This window comes from Mustelus asterias, chromosome 16 (assembly GCF_964213995.1).
Source record: "Mustelus asterias chromosome 16, sMusAst1.hap1.1, whole genome shotgun sequence".
Taxonomy (NCBI): Eukaryota; Metazoa; Chordata; class Chondrichthyes; order Carcharhiniformes; family Triakidae; genus Mustelus; species Mustelus asterias.
Window position 1 is genome coordinate 98,811,930 of NC_135816.1, and position 25,471 is coordinate 98,837,400.

Sequence of the window (25,471 nt, forward strand, 5' to 3'; positions counted from 1 at the left end):
CTCATGTTCACAGAATCCCTACAGTGCAGAAGGAGGCCATTCGGCCCATCGAGCCTGCACCGGCCACAATCCCACCCGGGTCCCATCCCCGAATCCCCACATATTTACCCTGCTAATCCCCCTGACACTAATGTACAATTTAACATGGCCAATCCACCTAACCAGCACGTCTTTGGAGTGTGGGAGGAAACCGGAGCACCCGGAGGAAACCCATGCAGACACGAGGAGAACGTTCAAACTCCACACAGACAGTGACCTGAGCCTGGAATTGTACCCGGGTCCCTGACGCTGTGAGGCAGCAGTGCTAACCACTGTAAACTCCTCCAACCATACAACCCTTCCTATCTCTGTAACCTCCTCCAGCCCCAAATCCCACCCTATCTCTGTAACCTCCTCCAGCCCCAAATCCCACCCTATCTCTGTAACCTCCTCCAGCCCCAAATCCCACCCTATCTCTGTAACCTCCTCCAGCCCCAAATCCCACCCTATCTCTGTAACCTCCTCCAGCCCCAAATCCCACCCTATCTCTGTAACCTCCTCCAGCCCTACAACACTCCCTATCTCTGTAACCTCCTCCAGTTCCTGAAATCTCTGTGCTCCTTTGATTCCAGTCTCTTGGGTTGGGTTTTTCTGATCTTGGTCTCTCCGCTGTTTGATGCTGTGCCTCTTGTTACCTGAGCGTTAATGTCTGGAATTTCCTCCCTTAACCTCTCTGCCTCACTCACCATCTTTCAGACACTCATAGAGACCCTACAGTGCAGAATGAGGCCCTTTGGCCCGTCGAGTCTGCACCGACCACAATCCCACGCAGGTGCTATTCCTGTAACCCCATGCATTTACCCTACTAGTCCCCCTGACACTAGGGTTAATTTAACATGGACTGTGGGAGGAAACCGGAGCACCTGGAGGAAACCCATGCAGACACGGGGAGAATGTGCAAACTCTGCACAGACAGTGACCCAAGCCGGGAATTGAACCCGGGTCCCTGGCGCTGTGAGGCAGCAGTGCTAACCACTGTGCTACCGTGCCACCCTCCTTGAAACTCCCTCTGATTGAAGCTTTGATTGCCATACCTCGTGTTTTGTTATAATGATGGCTCACTTGAAGGCCCTGGGGATGTGTTACTGCATTTAAAGGTGCTATATAAATGCACCCTGTTGTCATTAGGTCTCCAAAGGCTGTGACTACATCTACGTGGATGGGAAAGAGACCGGAGGGCGGCAGGGCATCCGGGTGGACCTCTCGTACGAGCGTCTGCGTGCCACGCTCCACCTCACCGTCTGGGTGCCCAAACTTCCACTGCAGGTGCAACTTTCTGACTCCCAGCTCAGCCAGGTCAAAGGTTGGCGGGTTCCCATCCAATCCGAGACAAGGTAAGGATAATTGGTACCAGCACATTCCATCTGTGTTAACCTTGCTTCCTGCTCTATTCCTCTACCCCTCTCTCCCCATCCACATCTCCCTCTACCCCTCTCTCCCCATCCACATCTCCCTCTACCCCTCTCTCCCCATCCACATCACCCTCTATCCCTCTCTCCCAATCCACATCTCCCTCTATCCCTCTCTCCCCATCCACATCTCCCTCTATCCCTCTCTCCCAATCCACATCTCCCTCTATCCCTCTCTCCCCATCCACATCTCCCTCTATCCCTCTCTCCCCATCCACATCTCCCTCTATCCCTCTCTCCCAATCCACATCTCCCTCTATCCCTCTCTCCCCATCCACATCTCCCTCTACCCCTCTCTCCCCATCCACATCTCCCTCTATCACTCTGTTCCCATCCACATCTCCCTCTATCCCTCTCTCCCCATCCACATCTCCCTCTATCCGTCTCTCCCCATCCACATCTCCCTCTATCCCTCTCTCCCAATCCACATCTCCCTCTATCCCTCTCTCCCAATCCACATCTCCCTCTATCCCTCTCTCCCCATCCGCATCTCCCTCTGTCCCTCTCTCCCCATCCACATCTCCCTCTATCCCTCTCTCTCCCTCACTCTATCCACATCTCCCTGACTATTATGGGATTGGATCACAGTAGAAAGAAAGCGAGCAGAGAAGGGGTGGATCTATAGAATGAAAACCTTATTCCCTAACGGCCTTAGACACGGAAGCACACAAACCACACGCGAACAGGGATAGATAAGGACCTAACAGGGCAACCACTCAGAACACATGAACGATAAATAATGAACAGAAACCACCAGCGTACCCACGCAAGCAGCGCGGGAGGGAACAGGAAACATAACACAACTGGGAAACCAGAATAAACACAGGTCACATGCCAAGAGGGAACCACAGATGAACGGGTCGCTAATTGCCAGCTCCCCTGAACACAAACACAGACCAAGGCCAGACAAACAACCCCAAACAAACCCAAAGATGATTCAACCATTCCCAAAAAGTAAACCTTCCCCACCCCCCAACCCCCACTCCAGACTTTTTCCCGAACAAAAGCCAAAGACAGAGCAGGAAAAGGAGGATACAAGGGAACCACAACAAGGAGGAGAAGGTATGGAACAAGGAGGGGGCACAGGAGATCAACCCCGAGGACTGAGGACGAACAACAAGGGAGGACCATGATAGGCAGCAGGAAAGCCAGCGTGAGGAGACAGATATATAAGCCATTGGGCAGCACGGTGGCACAGTGGTTAGTACTGTTGCCTCACAGGGCCAGGGAGGCAGGCTGGGGTTCTGGCTGGAATCTCTACCTGTGTGGAGTCTGCACGTTCTCCCCGTGTCTGCGTGGGCTTCCTCCAGGCACTCCGGTTTCCTCCCACACTCCAAAGATGTGCTAGTGAAGTAAATTGGCCATACTAAATGCCCCTTTGGTGTACCCTTCCACAGTAACTTCATTACATTGCTAATGTAAGGCTACTGGGGACACTAATTAATTAATAAATGAAGAAATAAACAGATAAATTGTCGATGAAGTAATTTTTGCACTGCCAACAAAAGACCTATCATACCAAACCCATAAACCATCCAAATAAACGGGAATGTCCCCACACCAACTTGCTCCGCCAACTAGTGCCCCCACAACAATCTGACATATACTACCCGAATCCACACCACACCCCACCCACCCACACACAGGAGACAAAAATGCCAAGGCAGGGGAGGACGATAAACCATCCTTCAACCAACAACCTACCCACCGACATCCCTATCAGGAAACCGTCAGGACCTTTTTTCCCACCGCCTGACCTCTTGCCCCCACTCCCAGTAACCCACCAACTTACCCCCTCAATGGCCCACCCACTAACCAAATTTTTTTTTTCCTCCAAACCCCACTCCGAAAAAACAGAATCTGACTCAGCAACAGACACAAAACCTCCCCCACTACGAAACCTCCCAAAAAAACAACTCTCCAACACACATGGACATCCATGCCAGCCCCTGGAAACACGTATCACCCAACCGAGCAGCCCCCTCCTCCTAACACACACCACCTCAACAACCATCTCCCCCCAACCGCCTAAAACACGACAGACGCAAACCATCACTCTGTTTCCCATCCCACACAAGAAGAAATGAACACGGATAATAATATATAATATGTAAGGAAAAGGCTCAGGAGGCAAGAAGACAACAAGCCACAGGATAAAGGCAAGGCATCGCGGGGAGCAACAAGGGTTGGACATGACCCGAAAGAGAAGTGGCAGAGCACAAAGGAAAGGGGACATGTCCTCTCTCTGTCCGACCCCAAAAATCACTCCATCCACATCTCCCTTTATCCTCTCTCCCTCTCCCCATCTACATCTCCCTCTATCCTTCTCTCACTCTCACCCTATCCACATCTCCCTCTATCCTCTCTCCCTCTCACCCCATCCACATCTCCCTCTATCCTCTCTCCCTCTCACCCCATCCACATCTCCCTCTATCCTTCTCTCACTCTCACCCTATCCACATCTCCCTCTATCCTCGCTCCCTCTCACCCCATCCACATCTCCCTCTATCCTTCTCTCACTCTCACCCTATCCACATCTCCCTCTATCCTCTCTCCCTCTCACCCCATCCACATCTCCCTCTATCCTTCTCTCACTCTCACCCCATCCACATCTCCCTCTATCCTCTCTCCCCATCCACATCTCCCTCTATCCTTCTCTCACTCTCACCCTATCCACACCTCCCTCGATCCCTCTCTCCCCATCCATATCTCCCTCTATCCCTCTCACCCCATCCATATCTCCCTCTATCTCTCTCTCCCAATCCACATCTCCCTCTATCCCTCTCTCCCCATCCACATCTCCCTCTATCCCTCTCTCCCCATCCACATCTCCCTCTATCCCTCTCTCCCCATCCACATCTCCCTCTATCCCACTCTCCCCATCCACATCTCCCTCTATCCCTCTCTCCCCATCCGCATCTCCCTCTATCCCTCTCTCCCAATCCACATCTCCCTCGATCCCTCTCTCCCCATCCACATCTCCCCCATTCCATCTCTCCCCATCCACTTCTCCCTCTATCCCTCTCTCCCAATCCACATCTCCCTCTATCCCTCTCTCCCCATCCACATCTCCCTCTATCCCTCTCTCCCCCTCTCCTACCACCTCAGGCTGCTTGTTCCAGACACTCACCACCCTGTGTGAAGAAATTGCCCCTCTGGACCCTTTTGTATCTCTCCCCTCTCACCTTAAACCTCTGCCCTCTAGTTTTCAACTCCCCTACCTTTGGGAAAAGATATTGACTATCTACCTTGTCTATGCCCCTCATTATTTTATAGACCTCTATAAGGTCACCCCTCAGCCTCCTACGCTCCAGAGAAAAAAGTCCCAGTCTATTCAGCCTCTCCTTATAACTCAATCCATTAAGTCCCCGTAGCATCCTAGTAAATCTTTTCTGCAATCTTTCTAGTTTAATAATATCCTGTCTATAATAGGGTGACCAGAGTTGCACACAGTATTCCAAGTGTGGCCTTACCAATGTCTTGTACAACTTCAACAAAACGTATTCAAAGATCAAGACAGAGATCGATAGATTTTTGGATATAGAGGATATCCAGGGATATGGGGATAGTGGCAGAGAATGATGTAAGAGGTAGAAGATTTGTGATCTGTTTGGATGTTGGTAAAGGTTCAAGGGGCAGAATGGCCTACTCCTGCGTCCCTAAAACCTGATCACTCGTTGTGTGAAAAATGTTTTCCTCATTTCTCATGTGGTTGTACACTACCAGAAGGATGTGGAGGCTTTGGAGAGGGTACAGAAAAGATTTACCAGGATGCTGCCTGGTATGGAGGGCATTAGCTATGAGGAGAGGTTGGAGAAACTTGGTTTGTTCTCACTGGAGCGACGGAGGTTGAGGGGCGACCTGACAGAAGTCTACAAGATTATGAGAGGCATGGACAGAGTGGATAGTCAGCTTTTTCCCAGGGTGGAAGAGTCAATTACTAGGGGGCATAGGTTTAAGGTGCGAGGGGCAAGGTTTAACGGAGATGTACGAGGCAGATTTTTTTACACAGAGGGTGGTGGGTGCCTGGATTTCACTGCCAGGGGAGGTAGTGGAAGCGGATACAAAAGTGACTTTTAAGGGGCGTCTTGACAAATTCATGAATAGGATGGAATGGAAGGATATGGTCCCCGGAAGGGTAGGGGGTTTTAGTTCAGTCGGGCAGCATGGTTGGTGCAGGCTTGGAGGGCCGAAGGGCCTGTTCTTGTGCTGTAATTTTCTTTGTTCTTTATCTGCATGATCTGGTTTTTCATCCTTCTGCCATTAAAAACAATTCCCAATCATTCATCCCTTTGTTAGAGAATCATAGAATCCCTTCAGTGCAGAAGGAAGTCATTCGGCCCATCGAGTCTGTACCGACCACAATCCCACCAGGTCTTATTCCCATAACCCCACATATTTGCTCTGCTAGTCCCCCTGACACTAAAGGGGCAATTTAGCACGGCCAATCCACCTAACCCGCTCAACTTTGGGAGGAAACCCATGCAGACACAGGGAGAATGTGCAAATTCCACACACACAGGCCGGAGGCCGGAATTGAAACCGGATCCCTGGCACTGTGAGGCAGCAGCTAACCACTGTGGCGCCGTGCCGCCCACCTCTTTGACCAAATCACTCCTTAATCTGTGTGTGAAGGAGGACAACATCTCCTGTCTCTCCACACTAACCCTCATCCCTGGACTGAAATCACTCAATCTCCTATTGCTGCTTCCAGTGATAACCTTTCCACTCTACTTTAAACAGCCCAGCCGGAGACATCGAGGGGGAGGAGGAAGAGGAGGCGGGCGAGAGCAAGCGGCGAGGCTGCTCCCTACAGTACCAGCAGGCCACCCTGAGGATCCTCACCCAGTTGGTGGCAGGGTCGCGCCTGGCCTCCGGCGAGCGGACGGTGCACATGCTGGGCACAGAGTGGCAGGTTGACGTCACCGAGATGGTCGCTCCCTTGGTGAGGGTCGGGGACGCGCACGTGGTGAAGGTGAACCGGGGGAGAAGGTTGGTCGGCCTGAAGCCAGGAGTGACCACCGTGCAGGTGAGTGGGACTGGAAGCGGGTAGCAGGGCAAACACGGAGATACTTCAAACACAGCCACAGGAATTCATACCGCATGTTTCAGAAATCCCAAAGCACTTCACAGAAACGTAATCAGACAGAATGTGACACCAAGCTCAGTGAGGAGGTAATGGGGCAACTTGGAAATAGTGTCTTAAAGCAAGAGAGAGAGAGAGAGAGGGGGGCAGAGGATTTGGGGAAGGAATTCCAGGCCCAGAGTCCGGGCAACACGGCTGCTAACGAGGAGCAATTAATATTGTGAAATGTGGAAGAGGGCTGAATTAGAGCAGCCCAAAGATTTTAGACAGTGGGAAAGGCTGGAGGAGGTTACAGAGATAGGGAGGGGTGTAGGGGCTGGAGGAGGTTACAGGAATAGGGAGGGTTGTAGGGGCTGGAGGAGGTTACAGAGATAGGGAGGGGGTGTAGGGGCTGGAGGAGGTTACAGAGATAGGGAGGGGGTGTAGGGGCTGGAGGAGGTTACAGGAATAGGGAGGGTTGTAGGGGCTGGAGGAGGTTACAGAGATAGGGAGGGTTGTAGGGGCTGGAGGAGGTTACAGGAATCGGGAGGGTTGTAGGGGCTGGAGGAGGTTACAGAGATAGGGAGGGTTGTAGGGGCTGGAGGTGGTTACAGAGATAGGGAGGGTTGTAGGGGCTGGAGGAGGTTACAGAGATAGGGAGGGTTGTAGGGGCTGGAGGAGGTTACAGAGATAGGGAGGGTTGTAGGGGCTAGAGGAGGTTACAGGAATAGGGAGGGTTGTAGGGGCTGGAGGAGGTTACAGGAATAGGGAGGGTTGTAGGGGCTGGAGGAGGTTACAGAGATAGGGAGGGTTGTAGGGGCTGGAGGAGGTTATAGAGATAGGGAGGGTTGTAGGAGCTGGAGGAGGTTACAGAGATAGGGAGGGTTGTAGGGGCTGGAGGAGGTTACAGAGATAGGGAGGGTTGTAGGGGCTGGAGGAGGTTACTGAGATAGGGAGGGTTGTAGGGGCTGGAGGAGGTTACAGAGATAGGGAGGGTTGTAGGGGCTGGAGGAAGTTACAGAGATAGGGAGGGTTGTAGGGGCTGGAGGAGGTTACAGAGATAGGGAGGGTTGTAGGAGCTGGAGGAGGTTACAGGAATAGGGAGGGTTGTAGGGGCTGGAGGAGGTTATAGAGATAGGGAGGATTGTAGGGGCTGGAGGAGGTTACAGAGATAGGGAGGGCTGTAGGGGCTGGAGGAGGTTACAGAGATAGGGAGGGTTGTACGGGCTGGAGGAGGTTACAGAGATAGGGAGGGTTGTAGGGGCTGGAGGAGGTTACAGAGATAGGGGAGGGTTTTAGGGGCTGGAGGAGGTTACAGAGATAGGAACGGTTGTAGGGACTGGAGCAGGTTACAGAGATAGGGGAGGGCTGTAGGGGCTGGAGGAGGTTACAAAGATAGGGAGGGTTGTCAGGACTGGAGGAGGTTACAGAGATAGGGAGTGTTTTAGCGGCTGGAAGAGGTTACATAGATAGGGAGGGTTGTCGGGACAGGAGGAGGTTACAGAGATAGGGAGTGTTGTAGGGGCTGGAGCAGGTTACAGAGATAGGGGAGGGCTGTAGGGGCTGGAGGAGGTTACAAAGATAGGGAGGGTTGTCAGGACTGGAGGAGGTTACAGAGATAGGGAGTGTTTTAGCGGCTGGAAGAGGTTACATAGATAGGGAGAGTTGTCGGGACTGGAGGAGGTTACAGAGATAGGGAGTGTTGTAGGGGCTGGAGGAGGTTAAAGAGATAGGGTTGTAGGACCAGGAGGAGGTTACAGGAATAGGGAGGGTTGCAGGGGCTGGAGGAGGTTACAGAGATAGGGAGGGTTGTCGGGACTGGAGGAGGTTACAGAGATAGGGGAGTGTTTTACGGGCTGGAGGAGTTTACAGAGATAGGGAGGGTTGTAGGGACTGGAGTTGGTTACAGAGATGGGGAGGGGTTGTAGGGGCTGGAGGAGGTTACAGGAGGAAGTGCCATTGTAACTGCTATCTGAAATATCAATCAATCTCTGTTTCTGAGGGTTTCCTCCTCTAACTCCGAGTCCGTGTCGCCTTGCTTCACTCTCGCAATCTGATCTGAAATAATTTCCTGACCTGCTCTAGTGCTTCCGTTCTTTGTGCTCAACCCTGCCGAAGATCAGGTCCCAGTGATGCTTCTCGGAGACAAACGGCAGACTCGTTTCCCAGTCTTCGCCAAGGCCCTCGCGCCTTGAAATGAAACCTGACTGTGAATCCAATAAGTTTGACACTCCTGCCTCACTGATCAGCTGCTGAGCGAGTTACTGAGGCCTGCGGCCTGGCTCCTCTGTATTTGAATCTCCCACACCGAGGATTTTTTGACTTTCTGTCCCAGTCTGTGATACCTGGCCTTGCTGAACTCTTCTTGTGTTGACTTTCCTCTCACTCGCTAGGTCCTGTCTCCAGTGTCGGACTCCATTCTTGGCCAACAAACAGTGACCGTTGCCGATGACAAGGTGGCCATCACCGACATGGATGTGCAGTTAGTCACCGGGATCAGGCTCTCGCTCAGACAAAACCGGCGGCGCCCTCGGGTAGTCATCGCCACGGCGACAGCGCAGGAGTCACTGCACACCCCCAAACAGGTAGGCTGACCACGCACCCTCGGAAAGGGAGAAAGGGCGGCAGTGAATGTGGAACACCACGTCAAGTCGGGTTGGGCAGTGGGTCAGGCACTCTTTCGCCCTCTGAGACCAGGGCCGGATTTTTATTTAAAGTTCATTTATTTATTCGTCACAAGTTAGGCTTACATTAACACTGCAATGAAGTTATTGTGAAATTCCCCGAGTCGCCACAGTCTGGATTCTCTTTGGGTCAATGCACCTAACCAGCACGTCTTTGGAGTGTGGGAGGAAACTGGAGCACCCGGAGGAAACCCACGCAGACACGGGGAGAATGTGCAGACTCCGCACAGACAGTGACCCAAGCCGGGAATCGAACCTGGGTCCCTGGCACTGTGAGTCAGCAGTGCGAACCACTGTGCCACCGTGCTGCTGCTTTTCTGGGCAAAGCGTTGTGTCGGAACAGCGGAGTTGCTGGCCGCCTTGCTGCATCTTCAGACACTTTATTCACCAAAAGAAAATGGAAGGCGCACATCCCACAATGTCGAGCAGTTCGAGCCTGCTCCATCAGCAGCTTAGATTTCTGACAGATCAGGGTGCCGGATATAGAAGGTGCCCCAATTTTAAAACTAAATAAATGCACGGACACCCCACGGAACATCCCCTCCCCTTGGCTGTGCGCTGCCTGGGCGAGACCCTCTTCTCCTCGGGGCGGGGAGGGGGCTGTATTCACCTGTGTACCTCCAGCAGGTCCTGGATGTCAGGCTTGCTCCGCCATTTGGTAAAATCACGGCTGATCTGATTGTGGCCACAGCTCCACTTTCAAAGAACAAAGAAACGCGCAGGAACAGGCCCTTCGGCCCTCCAAGCCTGTGCCGATCTTGATGCTCTAACTAAACTAAAAAAAAACCTTCTGCCCTTACTCGGTCCGTATCCCTCTATTCCCTCCCTATTATGTACCCATCCAGATGCCTCTTAAATGTTGCTAATGTTGCTTCCACCACCTCCTCTGGCAGCGCGTTCCAGGCACCCACCATTCTCTGTGTGAAAAACTTCCCCCGCACATCTCCCTTAAACTTTGCCCTCTCACCTTGAACCTGTGCCCCCTGTAATTGACACTTCCACCCTGGGAAAAAGCCTCTGAATATCCATCCTGTCTGTGCCTCTCATAATTGCATCGACCTCTTATCCGGTCTCCCCTCAGCCCCCGCCTTTCCAGTGAAAACAATCCCAGCTCATTCAACCTCTCCGCATAGTCAACACCCTCGAGACCAGGCAACATCCTGGTGAACCTTCTTTACACTCTCTCCAAAGCACACAGTACTCCAAATGCATGTACGCAATACTCCAAATCCTGCCTTCCTCTATACTCTTCCAGTCCCTTGTTCTTCAAGAATCTATCTAACTCTGTCTTTAAATATATTCAGTGACCCTGCCTCCGGTGAAGAAAGCAAAGAAGAGACTAACCATCTTGTGAAAGAAAGATTCTCCTCATCTCCATCTTAAATGGCAGACCCCTTATTTTTGAACGGTGTCCCCTAGGTCCAGTCTCTCCCATGAGGGGGAAACATCCTCTCAGCATCCACCCTGTCCAGTCCCATCAGGATCTGGTATGTTTCAGTAAGATCACCTCTCATTCTTCTTCTAAACTCAAATGGGTCTCGCACCAACCTAGCCAATCTTTCCTCGAAAGGTAACGCACAGTGGTTAGCACTGCTGTCTCAGCGCCAAGGACCCGGGTTTGATTCCCAGCTTGGGTCACGTCCTCCCTGTGTCTGTGTGGGTTTCTTCCGGATGCTCCAGTTTCCTCCCACAGTACGAAAGACGTGCTGGTTAGGTGCATTGATCATGCTAAATTCTCCCTCTGTGTATCCGAACAGTGGTGATGAGGGGATTTTCACAGTAACTTCATTGCAGTGTTAATATAAGCCTACTTGCGACAGTAATAAATAAATTTAAACTAAACGAAGGATCTCAGGAATCAGTTGAGTGAACCTCCTAACCTTAATATATTCTTTCTCAAGAGCAAAGCTGTGCACAGTACTCCAGAAGTGGTCTCAACAGTTTCAGTTGGTTGGGATTTGAGTGAGTGACAGGATTTGTAAAATGCGGATTGTGCTTTTTGACTAATTGAGCTTTCTGATGACGTAATGGAGGATGTTGATGTCGGCTGTTTGTTATCTATGTTGGATGTTAGCATTGTGGAATTTAAGCAAGGTCTCAAATCTGATTAATAAAATTGAGGCTGGTGGAATGGGAGGGTCTGTCCAATTGGATAAAAAGTTATCTTAAGCGCACAAAAGTCAGGGTAGATGATGCCCTAACTCCACTAAAAAAAAACTTCTGCCCTCAATCAGTCCTTATCCCTCTATTCCCTCCCTATTCCTGTACCGTAAGACATAGGAGCAGAATTAGGCCACTCGGCCCATCGAGTCTGCTCCGCCATTCAATCATGGCTGATATTTTTCTCATCCCCATTCTCCTGCCTTTTCCCCGTAACCCCTGATCCCCTTATTAGTCAAGAACCTATCTATCTCTGTCTTAGACACTCAATGACCCGGCCTCCACAGCCTTCTGCAGCAAAGAGTTCCACAGATTCACCACACTCTGGCTGAAGAAATTCCTCCTCACCTCTGTTTTAAAGGATCGTCCCTTTAGTCTGAGGCTGTGCCCTCTGGTTCTAGTTTTTCCTACTAGTGGAAACATCTTCTCCACGTCCACTCTATCCAGGCCTCGCAATATCCTGCAAGTTTCAATAAGATCCCCCCCCTCATCCTTCTAAACTCCAATGAGTACAGACCCAGAGTCCTCAACCGTTCCTCATACGACAAGCTCTTCATTCCAGGGATCATTCTTGTGAACCTCCTCTGGACCCTTTCCAAGGCCAGCACATCCTTCCTTAGATACGGGGCCCAAAACTGCTCACAATACTCCAAATGGGGTCTGACCAGAGCCTTATACAGCCTCAGATGTGCATCACTGATGTACATCCAGATGCCTCTTAAATGTTGCTAATGTTCCTGCTTCCACCACCTCCTCTGGCAGCGCGTTCCAGGCACCCACCACTCTCTGTGTGAAAAACGTCCCCCGCACATCTCCCTTAAACTTTCCCTCTTTGTTTTTCAGTGAGAGCAGGAAGGTAGACATGTGGGTCAAAGCCGGGACTTTGTGAATTATATATTAATATGTAATGACTTGGATCTTGGAACACAGAGTAAAATTTCAAAATGTATTTAGAAAAGTCGAAGGTGACTCATTGTGGCTTCAACAATGAATGAGTTATTATCAGTATGATATATATACAGGATGAGGGTCTGACAAAACTAAAACACAAGTCTACTGTCTTCTCCTCCCTGGCTCCAACTGAGGTTCCTCCCCATCCCAGGACATGTCCCTTTGCTCCCGATTGACTCAGCTTTCCATGCAGCCTCTCCAGAGGGCCTGGCCTGATCACATGGCCCTCAAAGGATTCCCCCCACCCCACATCCTCTTAAAGGGCCACATTACCAAACTTCCCCCTTAACTCCTGAGCTCACCTATGAATGAAACAAAATAAACATCATTATACATAGGCAGACACGACACAACAGCACACCAGAGGAAGGCTCATTCACATAGTCAATCAGTCTGGAGACTTCCGGACTCTGGAGGGACATCTCAACATGGTACTGGGTCCTTCAGTGAGTACAGAATCCGGGCAGGCAGATGCAAAAGGCAAACTCATCAATCCAGGGGTCAACATCCTCCTCAGTAGTTTCTTCCCCAGGGCTACTGAGACACGATGTGGAGATGCCGGCGTTGGACTGGGGTAAACACAGTAAGAAGTTTAACAACACCAGGTTAAAGTCCAATAGGTTTATTTGGTAGCAAAAGCCACACAAGCTTTCGGAGCTCTTAGCCCCTTCTTCAGGTGAGTGGGAATTCTGTTCACAAACAGAGCTTATAAAGACACAGACTCAATTTACATGAATAATGGTTGGAATGCGAATACTTACAACTAATCAAGTCTTTAAGAAACGAAACAATGTGAGTGGAGAGAGCATCAAGACAGGCTACAAAGATGTGTATTGTCTCCAGACAAGACAGCCAGTGAAACTCTGCAGGTCCACGCAACTGTGGGAGTTACAAATAGTGTGACATGAACCCAATATCCCGGTTGAGGCCGTCCTCGTGTGTGCGGAACTTGGCTATCAGTTTCTGCTCAGCGACTCTGCGCTGTCGTGTGTCGCGAAGGCCGCCTTGGAGAACGCTTACCCGAATATCAGAGGCCGAATGCCCGTGACCGCTGAAGTGCTCCCCAACAGGAAGAGAACAGTCTTGCCTGGTGATTGTCGAGTGGTGTTCATTCAAATGAATGAATGAACACCGCTCGACAATCACCAGGCAAGACTGTTCTCTTCCTGTTGGGGAGCACTTCAGCGGTCACGGGCATTCGGCCTCTGATATTCGGGTAAGCGTTCTCCAAGGCGGCCTTCGCGACACACGACAGCACAGAGTCGCTGAGCAGAAACTGATAGCCAAGTTCCACACACACGAGGACGGCCTCAACCGGGATATTGGGTTCATGTCACACTATTTGTAACTCCCACAGTTGCGTGGACCTGCAGAGTTTCACTGGCTGTCTTGTCTGGAGACAATACACATCTTTTTAGCCTGTCTTGATGCTCTCTCCACTCACATTGTTTTGTTTCTTAAAGACTTGATTAGTTGTAAGTATTCGCATTCCAACCATTATTCATGTAAATTGAGTCTGTGTCTTTATATGCTCTGTTTGTGAACAGAATTCCCACTCACCTGAAGAAGGGGCTAAGAGCTCCGAAAGCTTGTGTGGCTTTTGCTACCAAATAAACCTGTTGGACTTTAACCTGGTGTTGTTAAACTTCTTACTACTGAGACACCCCAGTAACCCTGGATCAGTAGTTGACGACACAAGTCGCCTGCAGTACACACCTGTTGATGCCCTGGATCAGGCCTCTCTTCCTCAAATGATCCATGTGCTTTTTTGCACAGTGACCTTTCACTTCTACTGTGTATGAGACTGGGGTCCTGTTCTTTCCACAATTTTGCCTGCAACCCACCAACAAAGTTCACTCGTGTTATGGTTCAGGTTAGAAACTCCAAAGAGTTTGATGAAGCCTGGCTGAATGATAAGTTTTGCACCTTGAATTTGGCTCGGATAAGCATGAGGTGTTCCGCTTCAGGTATGATTTAAAAGACTCACTAAACAAAGAACAGTGCAGCACAGGGACAGGCCCTTCGGCCCTCCAAGCCTGCGCCGATCACTTTGTCCTAACTAAAGCAACCGCTTATATTCCTCTATTCCCTGTTTGTTCATGTGTCTATCAAGATAAGTCTTAAATGTCACTAACATAACTGCCTCAACCACCTCACTTGGCAGTGCATTCCAGGCCCCCACCACCCTCTGTGCAAAAAACCTTCCCCCGCTCATCTCCACTGAACCTTTCCCCCCTTATCTTGAACTTGTGCCCCCTTGAAATTGTCATTTCTGCCCTGGGAAAAAGCTTCCAACTATTCACTTTATCTATATCTCTCATAATTTTATAAACTTCCATCAGGTCGCCCCTCAACCCCCGTCTTTCCAGGGAGAACAATCCCAGTTTATTCAATCTCTCCTCATAGCCAATACCCTCCATACCAGGCAACATCCTGGTAAACCTTTTCTGTACCCCCTTCAAAGCTTCCACGTCCTTCTGGTAGTGTGGTGACCAGAATTGGACACAGTATTCCAAATGTGGCCAAACCAACATTTAATATAACTTCTCAACTTTTATACTGTAGAGAAGCACTACGGAGCTTTTATCAAACAAAGTTTATTTAAGAATATGATGTGGAGATGCTGGTGTTGGAGTGGGGTAGGCACAATAAGAAGTCTCACAACTCCAGGTTAAAGTCCAACAGGTTTATTTGGTAGCACGAGCTTTCGGAGTCTCGCTCCTTCATCAGATGAGTCACCTGATGAAGGAGCAACGGTCCGAAAGCTTGTGCTACCAAATAAACCTGTTGGACTTTAACCTGGTGTTGTTAGACTCCTTACTGTGTTTACCACAGTCCAACGCCGGCATCTCCACATCAGGTTAAAGATCACATGGAACCAAGTTCCCTGGGTTGAATGTGGATTTCAAATGGTCTTGAAAACTCAGAGCAGCTCCCCAAAACACAGATTCTTTACTGCAGCCTGGCAAACGAGCCTTTCTTTCAGCTAACTGGTAACATTTTCAAAGCAAAAGAGAGAGAGAAAGAGATTTATTTTCCAGCTGGCTTCCAGGACTGCCTCTAACACTGCATCCGAAAGGAAACTGAAAGCTGAGAAACTTCGCTCACCCGATCTGTCCACAGATCTTTTTCCTCCTTCCAGAAATGACATCACCCAAGGCTGTGACCATGATTTAAAAGAACTTAAAGGTACACTCACATCACACTAGCCATAACTAAGTCGTCTTTTCTCCAGTCATGGTTTTCTTTCTGGGAGGCTTGCGTAGCCGCCACCCTCCCTGCCAAATCTGGAACTACCAATCCAAATGAGTTTGTAGGTAGCAGCCATTAATAATTCAGCTAGTGTGACCCATGTGGTAGCATTTTGTGTAGAATTATACAACAGCAAGAAACTTGCCAAGCGTAAAGGTCTGAACTTGCCTTTTCATTGATGATTTAAACATTTGTATGGCTCGTTCTGCTGAGCCGTTTGAAGCTGGGGTGGTAAGGGGCTGACTGAGAGTGGCGATTACCGTTTGGCCTAACTTGTCAGTGGTGGCTGTGACCATTGTAGATTTCATTAGTTGGGCATTTTAGCCATTTTGAATGTGCAGCAGCCAAGATTGGGAACATGTGACCCTGAATGGCCCTGCGAAGGCCCTGTACAATCCTGGTCATGGCCACTCGCATGAATGTGGATTCACCAGTGGCAGCAATGACTGCTGGACCTCTCAACACCGGCAGACCATTCAGTCAATTTCCTTATCGAAGCCCGGCCACCAGATACAGCTTCAGGCAAGTGCGTTTATCCTGCTCTGTGCATCGGTGCAGTTCCTTTAATAAATGGCGTCACCCCTGGGGTGGCTCTGTAACACAAGCCCCCACAATAATACACCATCCTCACATTATCTCCAATTTCCACTGCAGGTAGGGACTGATTTGATCTGATTTATACTGCCTTCCTTGCATCACCAAGCTCTTAACTTTCAATAACACTGGGTGCCTTTCGGCCCAGATTTTTATATGGGCAGCTGAGATCAGCAATGTCTCTATCAGGTGCAGCGCCAGCATTATTTCTTGTGGTACAGGGTGGCACAGTGTTTAGCACTGCTGCCTCACAGCGCCAGGGACCCGGGTTCCATTCCCGGTCTGGGTCACTGTCTGTGTGGAGTTTGCACATTCTCCCCGTGTCTGCGTGGGTTTCCTCCGTGTGCTCTGGTTTCCTCCCACGCTCCAAAGGCGTGCGGGTTAGGTGGATTGGCCGTGCTAAATTGCTCCTTAGTGTCAGGGGGACTAGGTAGGGGTTTTGGGGATAGGGCCTGGGTGGGTTTGTGGTCGGTGCAGACTTAATGGGCTGAATGGACTCCTTCTGCACTGTAGGATTCTATATTTACAGGTGATGATGGTACAGTCTGCAATAGAAGGACGCGGCTGAGTGGATTCACATTCAATATTTGCATCCCTGACCTATGCTGGAAAGAGTAGCTGTACACAGCTAGCAGGAGACCATCTCTGCACCCTCACAGAGGTGATTGGTGGCACTGGTTTATCCTTTCAGAATAAACCCAACAGCAACTTGTGATCTGATACTTTGGTGAACTGTGTACCATATATATTATTTTGAAGTGGAGGTTAAACCCCCTCCTCTCAAACTAACACCAAAACACCCAAAGAGGAGGACCTCGCCTTATAAGTTCATAAGATGTAGGAGCAAAATTAGGCCATTCAGCCCATCGCGTCCGCTCCGCCATTCGATCATGGCTGATATGCTCCTCATCCCCAATTTCCTGCCTTCTCCCCATGACCCTTCAACCCATTCCCAATTAAAAATCTGTCCAACTCCTCCTTAAATGTACTCACTGTCCCAGCATCCACCACCCTTTGGGGGCAGTGAATTCCACAGATTCACAACCCTTTGGGAGAAATAGTTTCTCCTCGATTCTGTTTTAAATTTGCTGCCCCTTATCCTCAGACTATGACCTCTCTTCCTAGAATGCCCAATGGGAGTGGTCTACAGGCCCCTCAACAGTAACTACAAACAGCAAAAATTATACAGGGAGAAATATTGGGGGTTGTGATAAAGGGCTGGCAGACTGCCAGGGTGACTTTAATCTACCTATAAACTAATCTGTACAAAGTGTGCGTGAAGTGGTGTGACCCGCTTTTCAGCAACTTCTCGTGGTTAAATACAAAATAAATCCCTGACACACTCTCTAAAATCAACACCTAACAATTTATTTATCTAACTAACTGAACAAATTAACTAAACTATTAACAAACCAAATAAACCCCTTCTAACTATTAACTATTCCCAAATAAAACATGATTCTAATGGAATACTGTTCCAATAAACACAATTCCCACTCATTAACAAAAAACAGAAATTTAGTCACTCTCTAAGTTACAACCAGGTTTTGTGTCTTCTGGAATATTCTGGGCTTTTCTGTTGATTCTTCTGTCTGGAGCTTCTTTCTGCTTTGGCACCTTTGTTATCTCAATGGTGCTTTCTCTAAGACGTAGATGCAGCGATGAGAGCCAGCGATTCTCTCTCTCTCAGAGCTGGGAGCTGTTCGCTCTGGCAGGTGGCAGTTGCTCTCCCTCTTTGTTCCACCGCCCCCTTTCTGTTATACCCGTGATGACAGATCAATATTTCCCACAATAGGATTGGTCCTCGGTTGTCAACCATCGGATTTAAATTTAATAGGTTCTTGGTATCTGATTCAAATTGATTGGCGAAATTCAAAAGCCTGTTGTCTTGGTAACACTGCTGCTTGGCCTTTCGATATAAATGTTTCAGTTTGGGCTCTCTGTGTACTTGCATTTAAAAAAAAATCTCTAAGCACAGAAAAAGCCCCACCTTTTAATGGGACTGCAATGCTTTCCCCCCCCGAGCATTTTACAGTTTTACACACACCAATTTACAATTACTCTACCCAACTTCACAACAGTATATATTGATGAAACTTCATCACCACACTAATTACCGCCAGACTCTCTCTGTCTGTCTGAGAATACCTCTCATCATCTGACAAGGTTCTTGACGCAAATGCAATTGGCCTCTCTATTCCGTCTGACATCTTGTGGGACAGGATTGCTCCCACTCCATATGGTGATGCGTCACAGGTAATCACCAATGGTTTGGTTGGATCAAAGTGTATAAGCAGCACTGTCGACTGTAAGGCTTACTTTACCTTTGCAAATGTCTTTTTTTTGTTCTTCCCCAATTTCCATCGCTGATGCTTCTTCAAAAACTGGCAACGTGGGGTTAAAATTGTAGACACGTTTTGTAAAGAATCTGCCGCCATAATTCACCATTCCTAGGAATGAGTTTAACTCCAGTGCATCTTCAGGCTGTGGTACTTCCTTTATGGCTTTAACCTTGTCCTCCATAGGATGTAGGCCTTGGCGTCTACCTTGAAACCCAGGTCTGTCACTTCATCCGTCTGGAGGGTGCATTTCTCCCATTTCAAACGGACACCCGCTTCTGTAAATTCTTTTGGGACTTCTTCTAAGTTTGCCCTGTGCTCCTCGGGGAACACTCCAGTAATTAGACGTCACCCAGGTACACCCTGCTATAAACTTTCCACCATATACTGGGAAATGGCACAGTCCAGTGAGACTCCAAAAGGTAAATGCGTGTGCTGGTATAACCCTTTGTGGGAATCTTTATTCATCTCCAGCTGCTGGTAGGCGTGACTGAGATCTAACTTGGTGCACTTTCGGCCCCCGTTAATTTGGTGTAGAAATCCTCAGTTCTCAAAATGTGGCATCTCTCTTTCGGAGCTCCTTGTTTTACAGTTAATTTATAATCCCGCACATTCTTACAGAGCAATTTGCCCTCAAAATAGGGGCTACGGTGCAGCCCATTCAGAGAACGGTACAGATTTTATGACACCTAATTCTTCCAGTCTTTCTAACTCCATTTCTATTTTATGATAGAGTGCATAAGGCACTGAGGGGCTCGAAAGAATTTAGGCCTTGCCGCAGGGTATATATTTAGGCTTTAGCCCCTTTTATTAGTCCCAGTTCTTTTTGGAAAGCCTCAGTATTTGCGCTGAAGTGGGGATTTCTTTACGATGGTAGCTGTGATGACTTCAATCAGGCCATTGAGGTTGGCCTATGGGAGTATGAACTCCGATTAAGGAGTCATTTGATTGGCCAATCAAGGGGTCTTTGCCTTGTATTTAACCGGGTGTGTCAGTTCCTCTGGCACTCCTGAAGGTAGACTGCTCGCACTCTGTATTGCTGTTGGAGTTGTAAATAAAGGGATTTTGATGAAGGGACCTCTGCCTCCAAAGACTTATTACAGTAGCCAAACTTCTTGAAGATGTAAATATATTTTAAAAATGTGCAAAGGCAAAGTCTCTGTAACCAAAATTTATTTAAACACAAAAATCATGCAAGGCAAACAAAACATGGGCCTACGGCCATGGGGGCCCTTTGGATGATCGGATACTCTGGTTCAGTGCTACAAGACTTCCCCAAAGATCTGAGGCACTCAGCCAAATTACAGACCAATTATACCTTCTGTTAGCTAAGATACACCTTTTAATTAGCTTAGATTCAATTTCATTCAGTGTTAACATGTCAGTCCAATACAAGTCATGATGTGGAGATGCCGGCGTTGGACTGGGGTAAACACAGTAAGAAGTCCCACAACACCAGGTTAAAGTCCAACAGGTTTATTTGGTCCTGTTGGACTTTAACCTAGTGTTAAAACTCTTACAGTCCAACACAAGACAGATTACCTCAGCCAATTTGTAATATGCTATTTGATATAGTGATATTCCATCTTCCCTCTGATGCTTCCACTGCTACACCTTTCCCATAGGCGCATTGCCAGACATTGAGATAAGTGTCTCTCTGGGCTCGTTAGAAAGATTCTTTCTTATGCCTAGACAGTGGAAGCCTCTCTTTAATACATTACGTTTCAATTACTGTCCCGGGATTTGAAACTACTAATGCTCATTCTGCTGACTAATGGACTTCTAACTGCTGAACTTCTGACCTGAACATTACATATCTGCAGCATTTGCATTTTATGACTGAGACAGTCCATTTATATATATCAAAAATAGATTTAATATTCCAGTATATACTTTAAAATCATATTTCATTCATTTTAATACTGATTTGCATTCACATATGAGCAAACTGTTAACATTATCTCGTTAGGTACAATCATTTAACCCCTTCTCTCTACTCTGTCCCTATAGACTAAAGATCTGCCTGTGGATCTAGCAAGGACCTAAAATCCCCTTCCACATGCACAGTAACTCTTGAAATCCTCCATCCCGATTATGTAATATCTCTAGCCAGCCCGCTTTTATCTGTTTTGACCAGTCTCGACCCATGAGACAAGGTCTGTGGACCCCCAGGTTCGATTCCCGGCTTGGGTCACTGTCTGTATGGCGTCTGCATGTTCTCCCTGTTTGGAATGCCCTGCTAGAAACGTTCCACCATACACTGGGAAATGGCACAGTCCAATGAGATTCCAAAGGTTAAATGCAGGTTAGGTGGATTGTCCATGCTAAATTGCCCCTCAATGTCAGGGGGACTAGCTAGGATAAATACATGGGGTTACGGGGATAGGGCCCGGGTGCGATTGTGGTTGGTGCAGACTCGATGGGCCAACTGGCCTCCATCTGCACTGTAGGTTCCACGATTCTATGATCTCTCCTGTGTACATAGACAAAATAGCTTCTGAATAAAATTTAAAAGTTTATTTATTAGTCACAAGTAAGGCTTACATTAACACTGCAATGAAGTTACTGTGAAATTCCCCTAGTTGCCATGCTTGGGCGCCTGTTTGGGTCAATGCACCTAACTAGCACGTCTTTCAGAGTGTGGGGAGGAAACCGGAGCACCCGGAGAAACCCACACAGACACGGGGAGAACATGCAGACTCCGCACAGACACTGACCCAAGCCGGGAATCGAACCTGGGTCCCTGGCGTTGAGAGGCAGCAGTGCTAACCACTGTGCCATAGACTCCAGCTGAAGTGTTGAAGACCTTTCTGGACATATCTGAATGCTTGTTCCCCTCTGACTGTGGCTGCGGATTCTGTGTTGACCTCCATATTTCTCTGTGGCACCTTATTGAGTTGGTTTAGTATTGGGCTTAGATCCCTTGTTGGGCTCCACAGCCCCGTTGTTTTAACAGTTAAACTAACCACTGTTGGGTTTTTTTTTTGCACGTTCTGTCCTGCCTACTTCACTCTGCACCATGCCTGCAAATTACCCTTCCTCTTGCAATGGAAACCTACATAATATCTGCCCAGGCACATCTCCTGGCAGTGCTGCCCCCCCACACTGAAAACCAGAATGGTGCCAGGGCTGGGGAATTATAGCTAAGAGGAGAGATTGGAGAGGGTTATTGTCTTTGGAACACAAGACAGCTGAGACGGTGACATGATTGAGGTAGACAAAATTGTGAGGGGTACAGATCGAGTAGGCAGGAGGACTCCTTGGCAGAGAGTTCAAGAGGGGACACAGATTCAAGCTAAATGGCAGAAGGTGTAGAGGGGATATGAGGAAGAACTTCTTTTATGCAGAGGTTGGTGGATGTCTGGAATTCGCTGCCCAAGATGGTGGCGGCACAGTGGTTGGCACTGCTGCCTCACAGTGCCAGCGACCCGGGTTCAATTCCAGGCTTGGGTCACTGTATGTGTGGAGTTTTCACATTCTCCCCGTGTCTGCATGGGTTTCCTCCGGGTGCTCCGGTTTCCTCCCACAGTCCAAGGATGCGCAGGTTAAGTGAATTGGCCATGCTAAATTTTCCCTCAGTGTACCCGAACAGGTGCCGGAGTGTGGCGACTAGGGGATTTTCACAGTAACTTCATTTCAATGTTAATGTAAGCCTACATGTAATGTAAGTGGACGGCACGGTAGCACAGTGGTTAGCATTGCTGCTTCACAGCTCCAGGGACCTGGGTTCGATTCCCAGCTTGGGTCACTGTCGGTGTGGAGTTTGCACATTCTCCTCGTGTCTGTGTGGGTTTCCTCCCACAATCCAAAGATGTGCAGGTTAGGTTGATTGGCTATGCTAAAAAAAAAATTACCCTTAGTGTCCTGAGATGCGGAGGTTAGAGGGATTAGTGGGTAAATATGTAGGGATATGGAGGTAGGGCCTGGGTGGGATTGTGGTCGGTGCAGACTCGATGGGCCGAATGGCCTCTTTCTGTACTGTAGGGTTTCTATGATTACTTGTGACACTAAAAAATAAACGTTAACTTCAAAACTTTGATGATGTGGAGATGCTGGCGTTGGACTGGGGTAAACACAGTAAGAAGTCTCACAAACATCAGGTTAAAGTCCAACAGGTTTATTTGGTAGCAAAATCCACTAGCTTTCGGAGCGCAGCTCCTTCATCGGGTGAACTCCCACTCACCTGACGAAGGAGCAGCGCTCCGAAAGCTTGTGGTTTTTGCTACCAAATAAACCTGTTGGACTTTAACCTGGTGTTTGTGAGACTTCTTACTGTCTTTAGGTCAGCATGGTCAATGGATCGAATGGCCCCCTTCTGTGTGGTATCATTTCTATGGTTCTATACCCCAATCTCTTACTTACTTTACACATGGTAAACTCTAAGCACAATGCAAATACAGTTTGAACGATAAATGAGAAGCCCTATATATATGCATCAAACACAAATCTAACCAGAGTTGTCCCCTTTCCTACACAGAAACAGTAAATTAACCCCTGAAATTGAAACCTTATTCCTAAAATGTAACTTATCGACCTGTGTTTCCTGATGGGAGAGAGTGGTGACGTGTGACTGATGTTTCTCTCTCTCTCCTGACCAGGAAGGTGTGCTGAATGTCTGGTTAAAGTACAGCGATGGAACCGCTGCACCGCTCCAGCTTTACAACCCCGAGGACTACTCGCTGACAGTCTCATCGCTGGATGAGGGCGTTGTATCTGTGCGTCACCCCGAGGCTGCTGCTGAGCCCATGACAGTGGTAGCGGAGGGCGGGGGTGGCGGCCAGCTTCTCCGGGTGAAATTGGCGGTGCCCACAGCCTGTCACAAGTCGAAGCGTAGGAATGGCCTGGTTCTAGCTTCAGCGGAGGCGAGGGTAGAGGTGCTTTTCGAGCAGGACAGCCAAGCTGAGACAGAGCGCGCCTTTCCGGAATGGGAACGCTACGACACCCGTGTGTCCGAGCGCGAGGAGGGAGCCATGAAGGTGGAGAGCACAACTCGCCGACTTCACCGTGAGGGACAAGGGGCAAAATGGGCTACTGGCAATTCTGTGTTTGCTGCCCACGATCCGGGGCTTCGTGACCTTCCGTCGGAGACGGAGGCTCCCACCACTCTGGACCCCCTCCCGGGCTTTGGAGGGGAAGAGTTCTCCATGGCTTTCAAGGGCGTGACGGATTTGGAGATTGGCATGTACGCACTGCTGGGGGTCTTTTGCCTGGCCATCCTGGTCTTCTTCATCAACTGTGTCACCTTCGTCCTCAAGTACAGGCACAAGGAGCTGCCCCCCACCGAGCCCGGCCAGCCACCCCACTGGGTGTGGTCGGGGGCCGAGCGGGAGGGGGCTGTCCGCCGGACAGACATCTCGCCGCGGGAGCGGGCGGTCAGCCTGGGGCCCGGACGTCAGGCCCATGGCGGCTCGATCCGGGGGGGCAGCCGGCACCGGAGCAACGGCTGGGTCTCCCGGGCCAACCCACAGGGGCTCCCCGACGAGGTCTCCCGGGCTGACCTGCAGGGGCTCCCTGATGGGGTCTCCTGGGCCGACCCGCAGGGGCTCCCTGACGGGGTCTCCCGGGCCGACCCGCAGGGGCTACCCGACAGGGTCTCTGGGGCCGACCTGCAGGGGCTCCCCGATGGGATCTCCCTGCCCAATGTGCAGGGGTTCACCGAAGGGGTTTCCCCGCCCAGTGTGCAGGGGTTCACTGATGGGGATTCCTTGCCCAATGCGCAGGGGTTCACTGATGGGGATTCCTTGCCCAATGCGCAGGGGTTCGCAGATGGGGTCTCCCTGCCCAATGTACAGGGGCTCACAGATGGGGTCTCCTCCCCTTGTGTGCAGGGATTTACTGATGGGGTTTACCTGTCCAATGTGCAGGGGTTCACTGATGGGGTTTCCCTGCTCAATTCCCAGGGATGCCCTGACGGGGTTTCCCAGGCCAGCCCCAGGGGGCCGCTCCGGCGGCCAAGCGTCCAGAAGCAGCACCGCGCGCCTGGCGGCGGTTGGGCGGACATGCGCACTGGTGGCTGGCGGCCGGGTGAAGCAGAAGTGGGGGAGGGGGCGCCGGCAGGTGAAATGCGCAGGCTCGGGTCCCGTGACCAAGCCGGGCGGCGGGGCAGCGGCTCGCGCGCAGGCGCCACGCGGGAGGAGGCTGACATACGCAGTGGGAGCGGTGCGGGGGAAGGGGAGGCGGGCTGGGCCTCCCGCGCATGCGCACAGGGCTTCGTGGACGGGTACTGCACCATCAAAGGGGTTTCCAGGGGACAGGGGCAGCGCTTCCGGCTGGGGGCGCTGGAGGACTTCCGGCCTCAGAGGGTCCAGTTGTCCACCTTCGCGGCTCCGGGGAAGCTGGCGGAGCTGCTGCCAACAACCCAGTCCATCATCGTGGCCGACGAGGAGGATATCAGATGGGTGTGTCAGGACATGGGACTGCAGGACCCCGAGCAACTGCGGAGCTACATGGAGCGCATCAGGGAGGCCTCTTAAAAGGGTAATGCACCCACCTCCAGCTGGTGGGGCCCACCTCGAGTGACGTTACTGCTTTAAGACATGATTTAACTTTTTTCCCCCAGGATTTGTTCACCGAACAGTCAACAGTTACCACACACACAACACGGGAAATCTCAGCAGGTCTGACAGGATTTGATTTGATTTATTATTGTCACATGTATTAACATAGTGAAAAGTATTGTTTCTTGCGCGCTATACAGACAAAGCATACCGTTCATAGAGAAGGAAAGGAGAGGCTGGATGTTATTAGAAAGTTTAAAATGAGTTAGAGTAAAGTTTTAAGAGCATTGAGTAAAATATGAAATTGGAGGGTATTCTGGGGTCGCCTCTGGTGCCATCTTTAAGATGTATCTGTGGAGAGAGAGAATAGAGCCAACGTTTCGAGTCTGGATTACCCTTCGTCAGAACTGAAGAGGACAGTTACCACAGCCGGACCGTTCAAGGGGGAAATAATTTGGAAGATCTCTGAAGGATGGGGGCA

General features: G+C 49.8%; 1 protein-coding gene across 2 annotated transcripts in view; it reads left to right on the plus strand.

The window, feature by feature from the left end:
• Positions 1–24,999, plus strand: part of LOC144505317 (transmembrane protein 132C-like) — a 40,012-nt gene extending 15,013 nt beyond the window's left edge. For both annotated transcript variants that reach the window (XM_078231432.1, XM_078231433.1), the window contains exons 6-9: positions 1,168–1,373; positions 6,192–6,477; positions 8,907–9,098; positions 23,092–24,999. In XM_078231432.1, the coding sequence (XP_078087558.1) occupies positions 1,168–1,373; positions 6,192–6,477; positions 8,907–9,098; positions 23,092–24,966 (2,559 nt within the window). In that variant the 3' untranslated portion in view covers positions 24,967–24,999. The remainder of the gene's footprint in view (positions 1–1,167; positions 1,374–6,191; positions 6,478–8,906; positions 9,099–23,091) is intronic.
• The last annotated feature ends 472 nt before the right edge of the window (positions 25,000–25,471 follow it).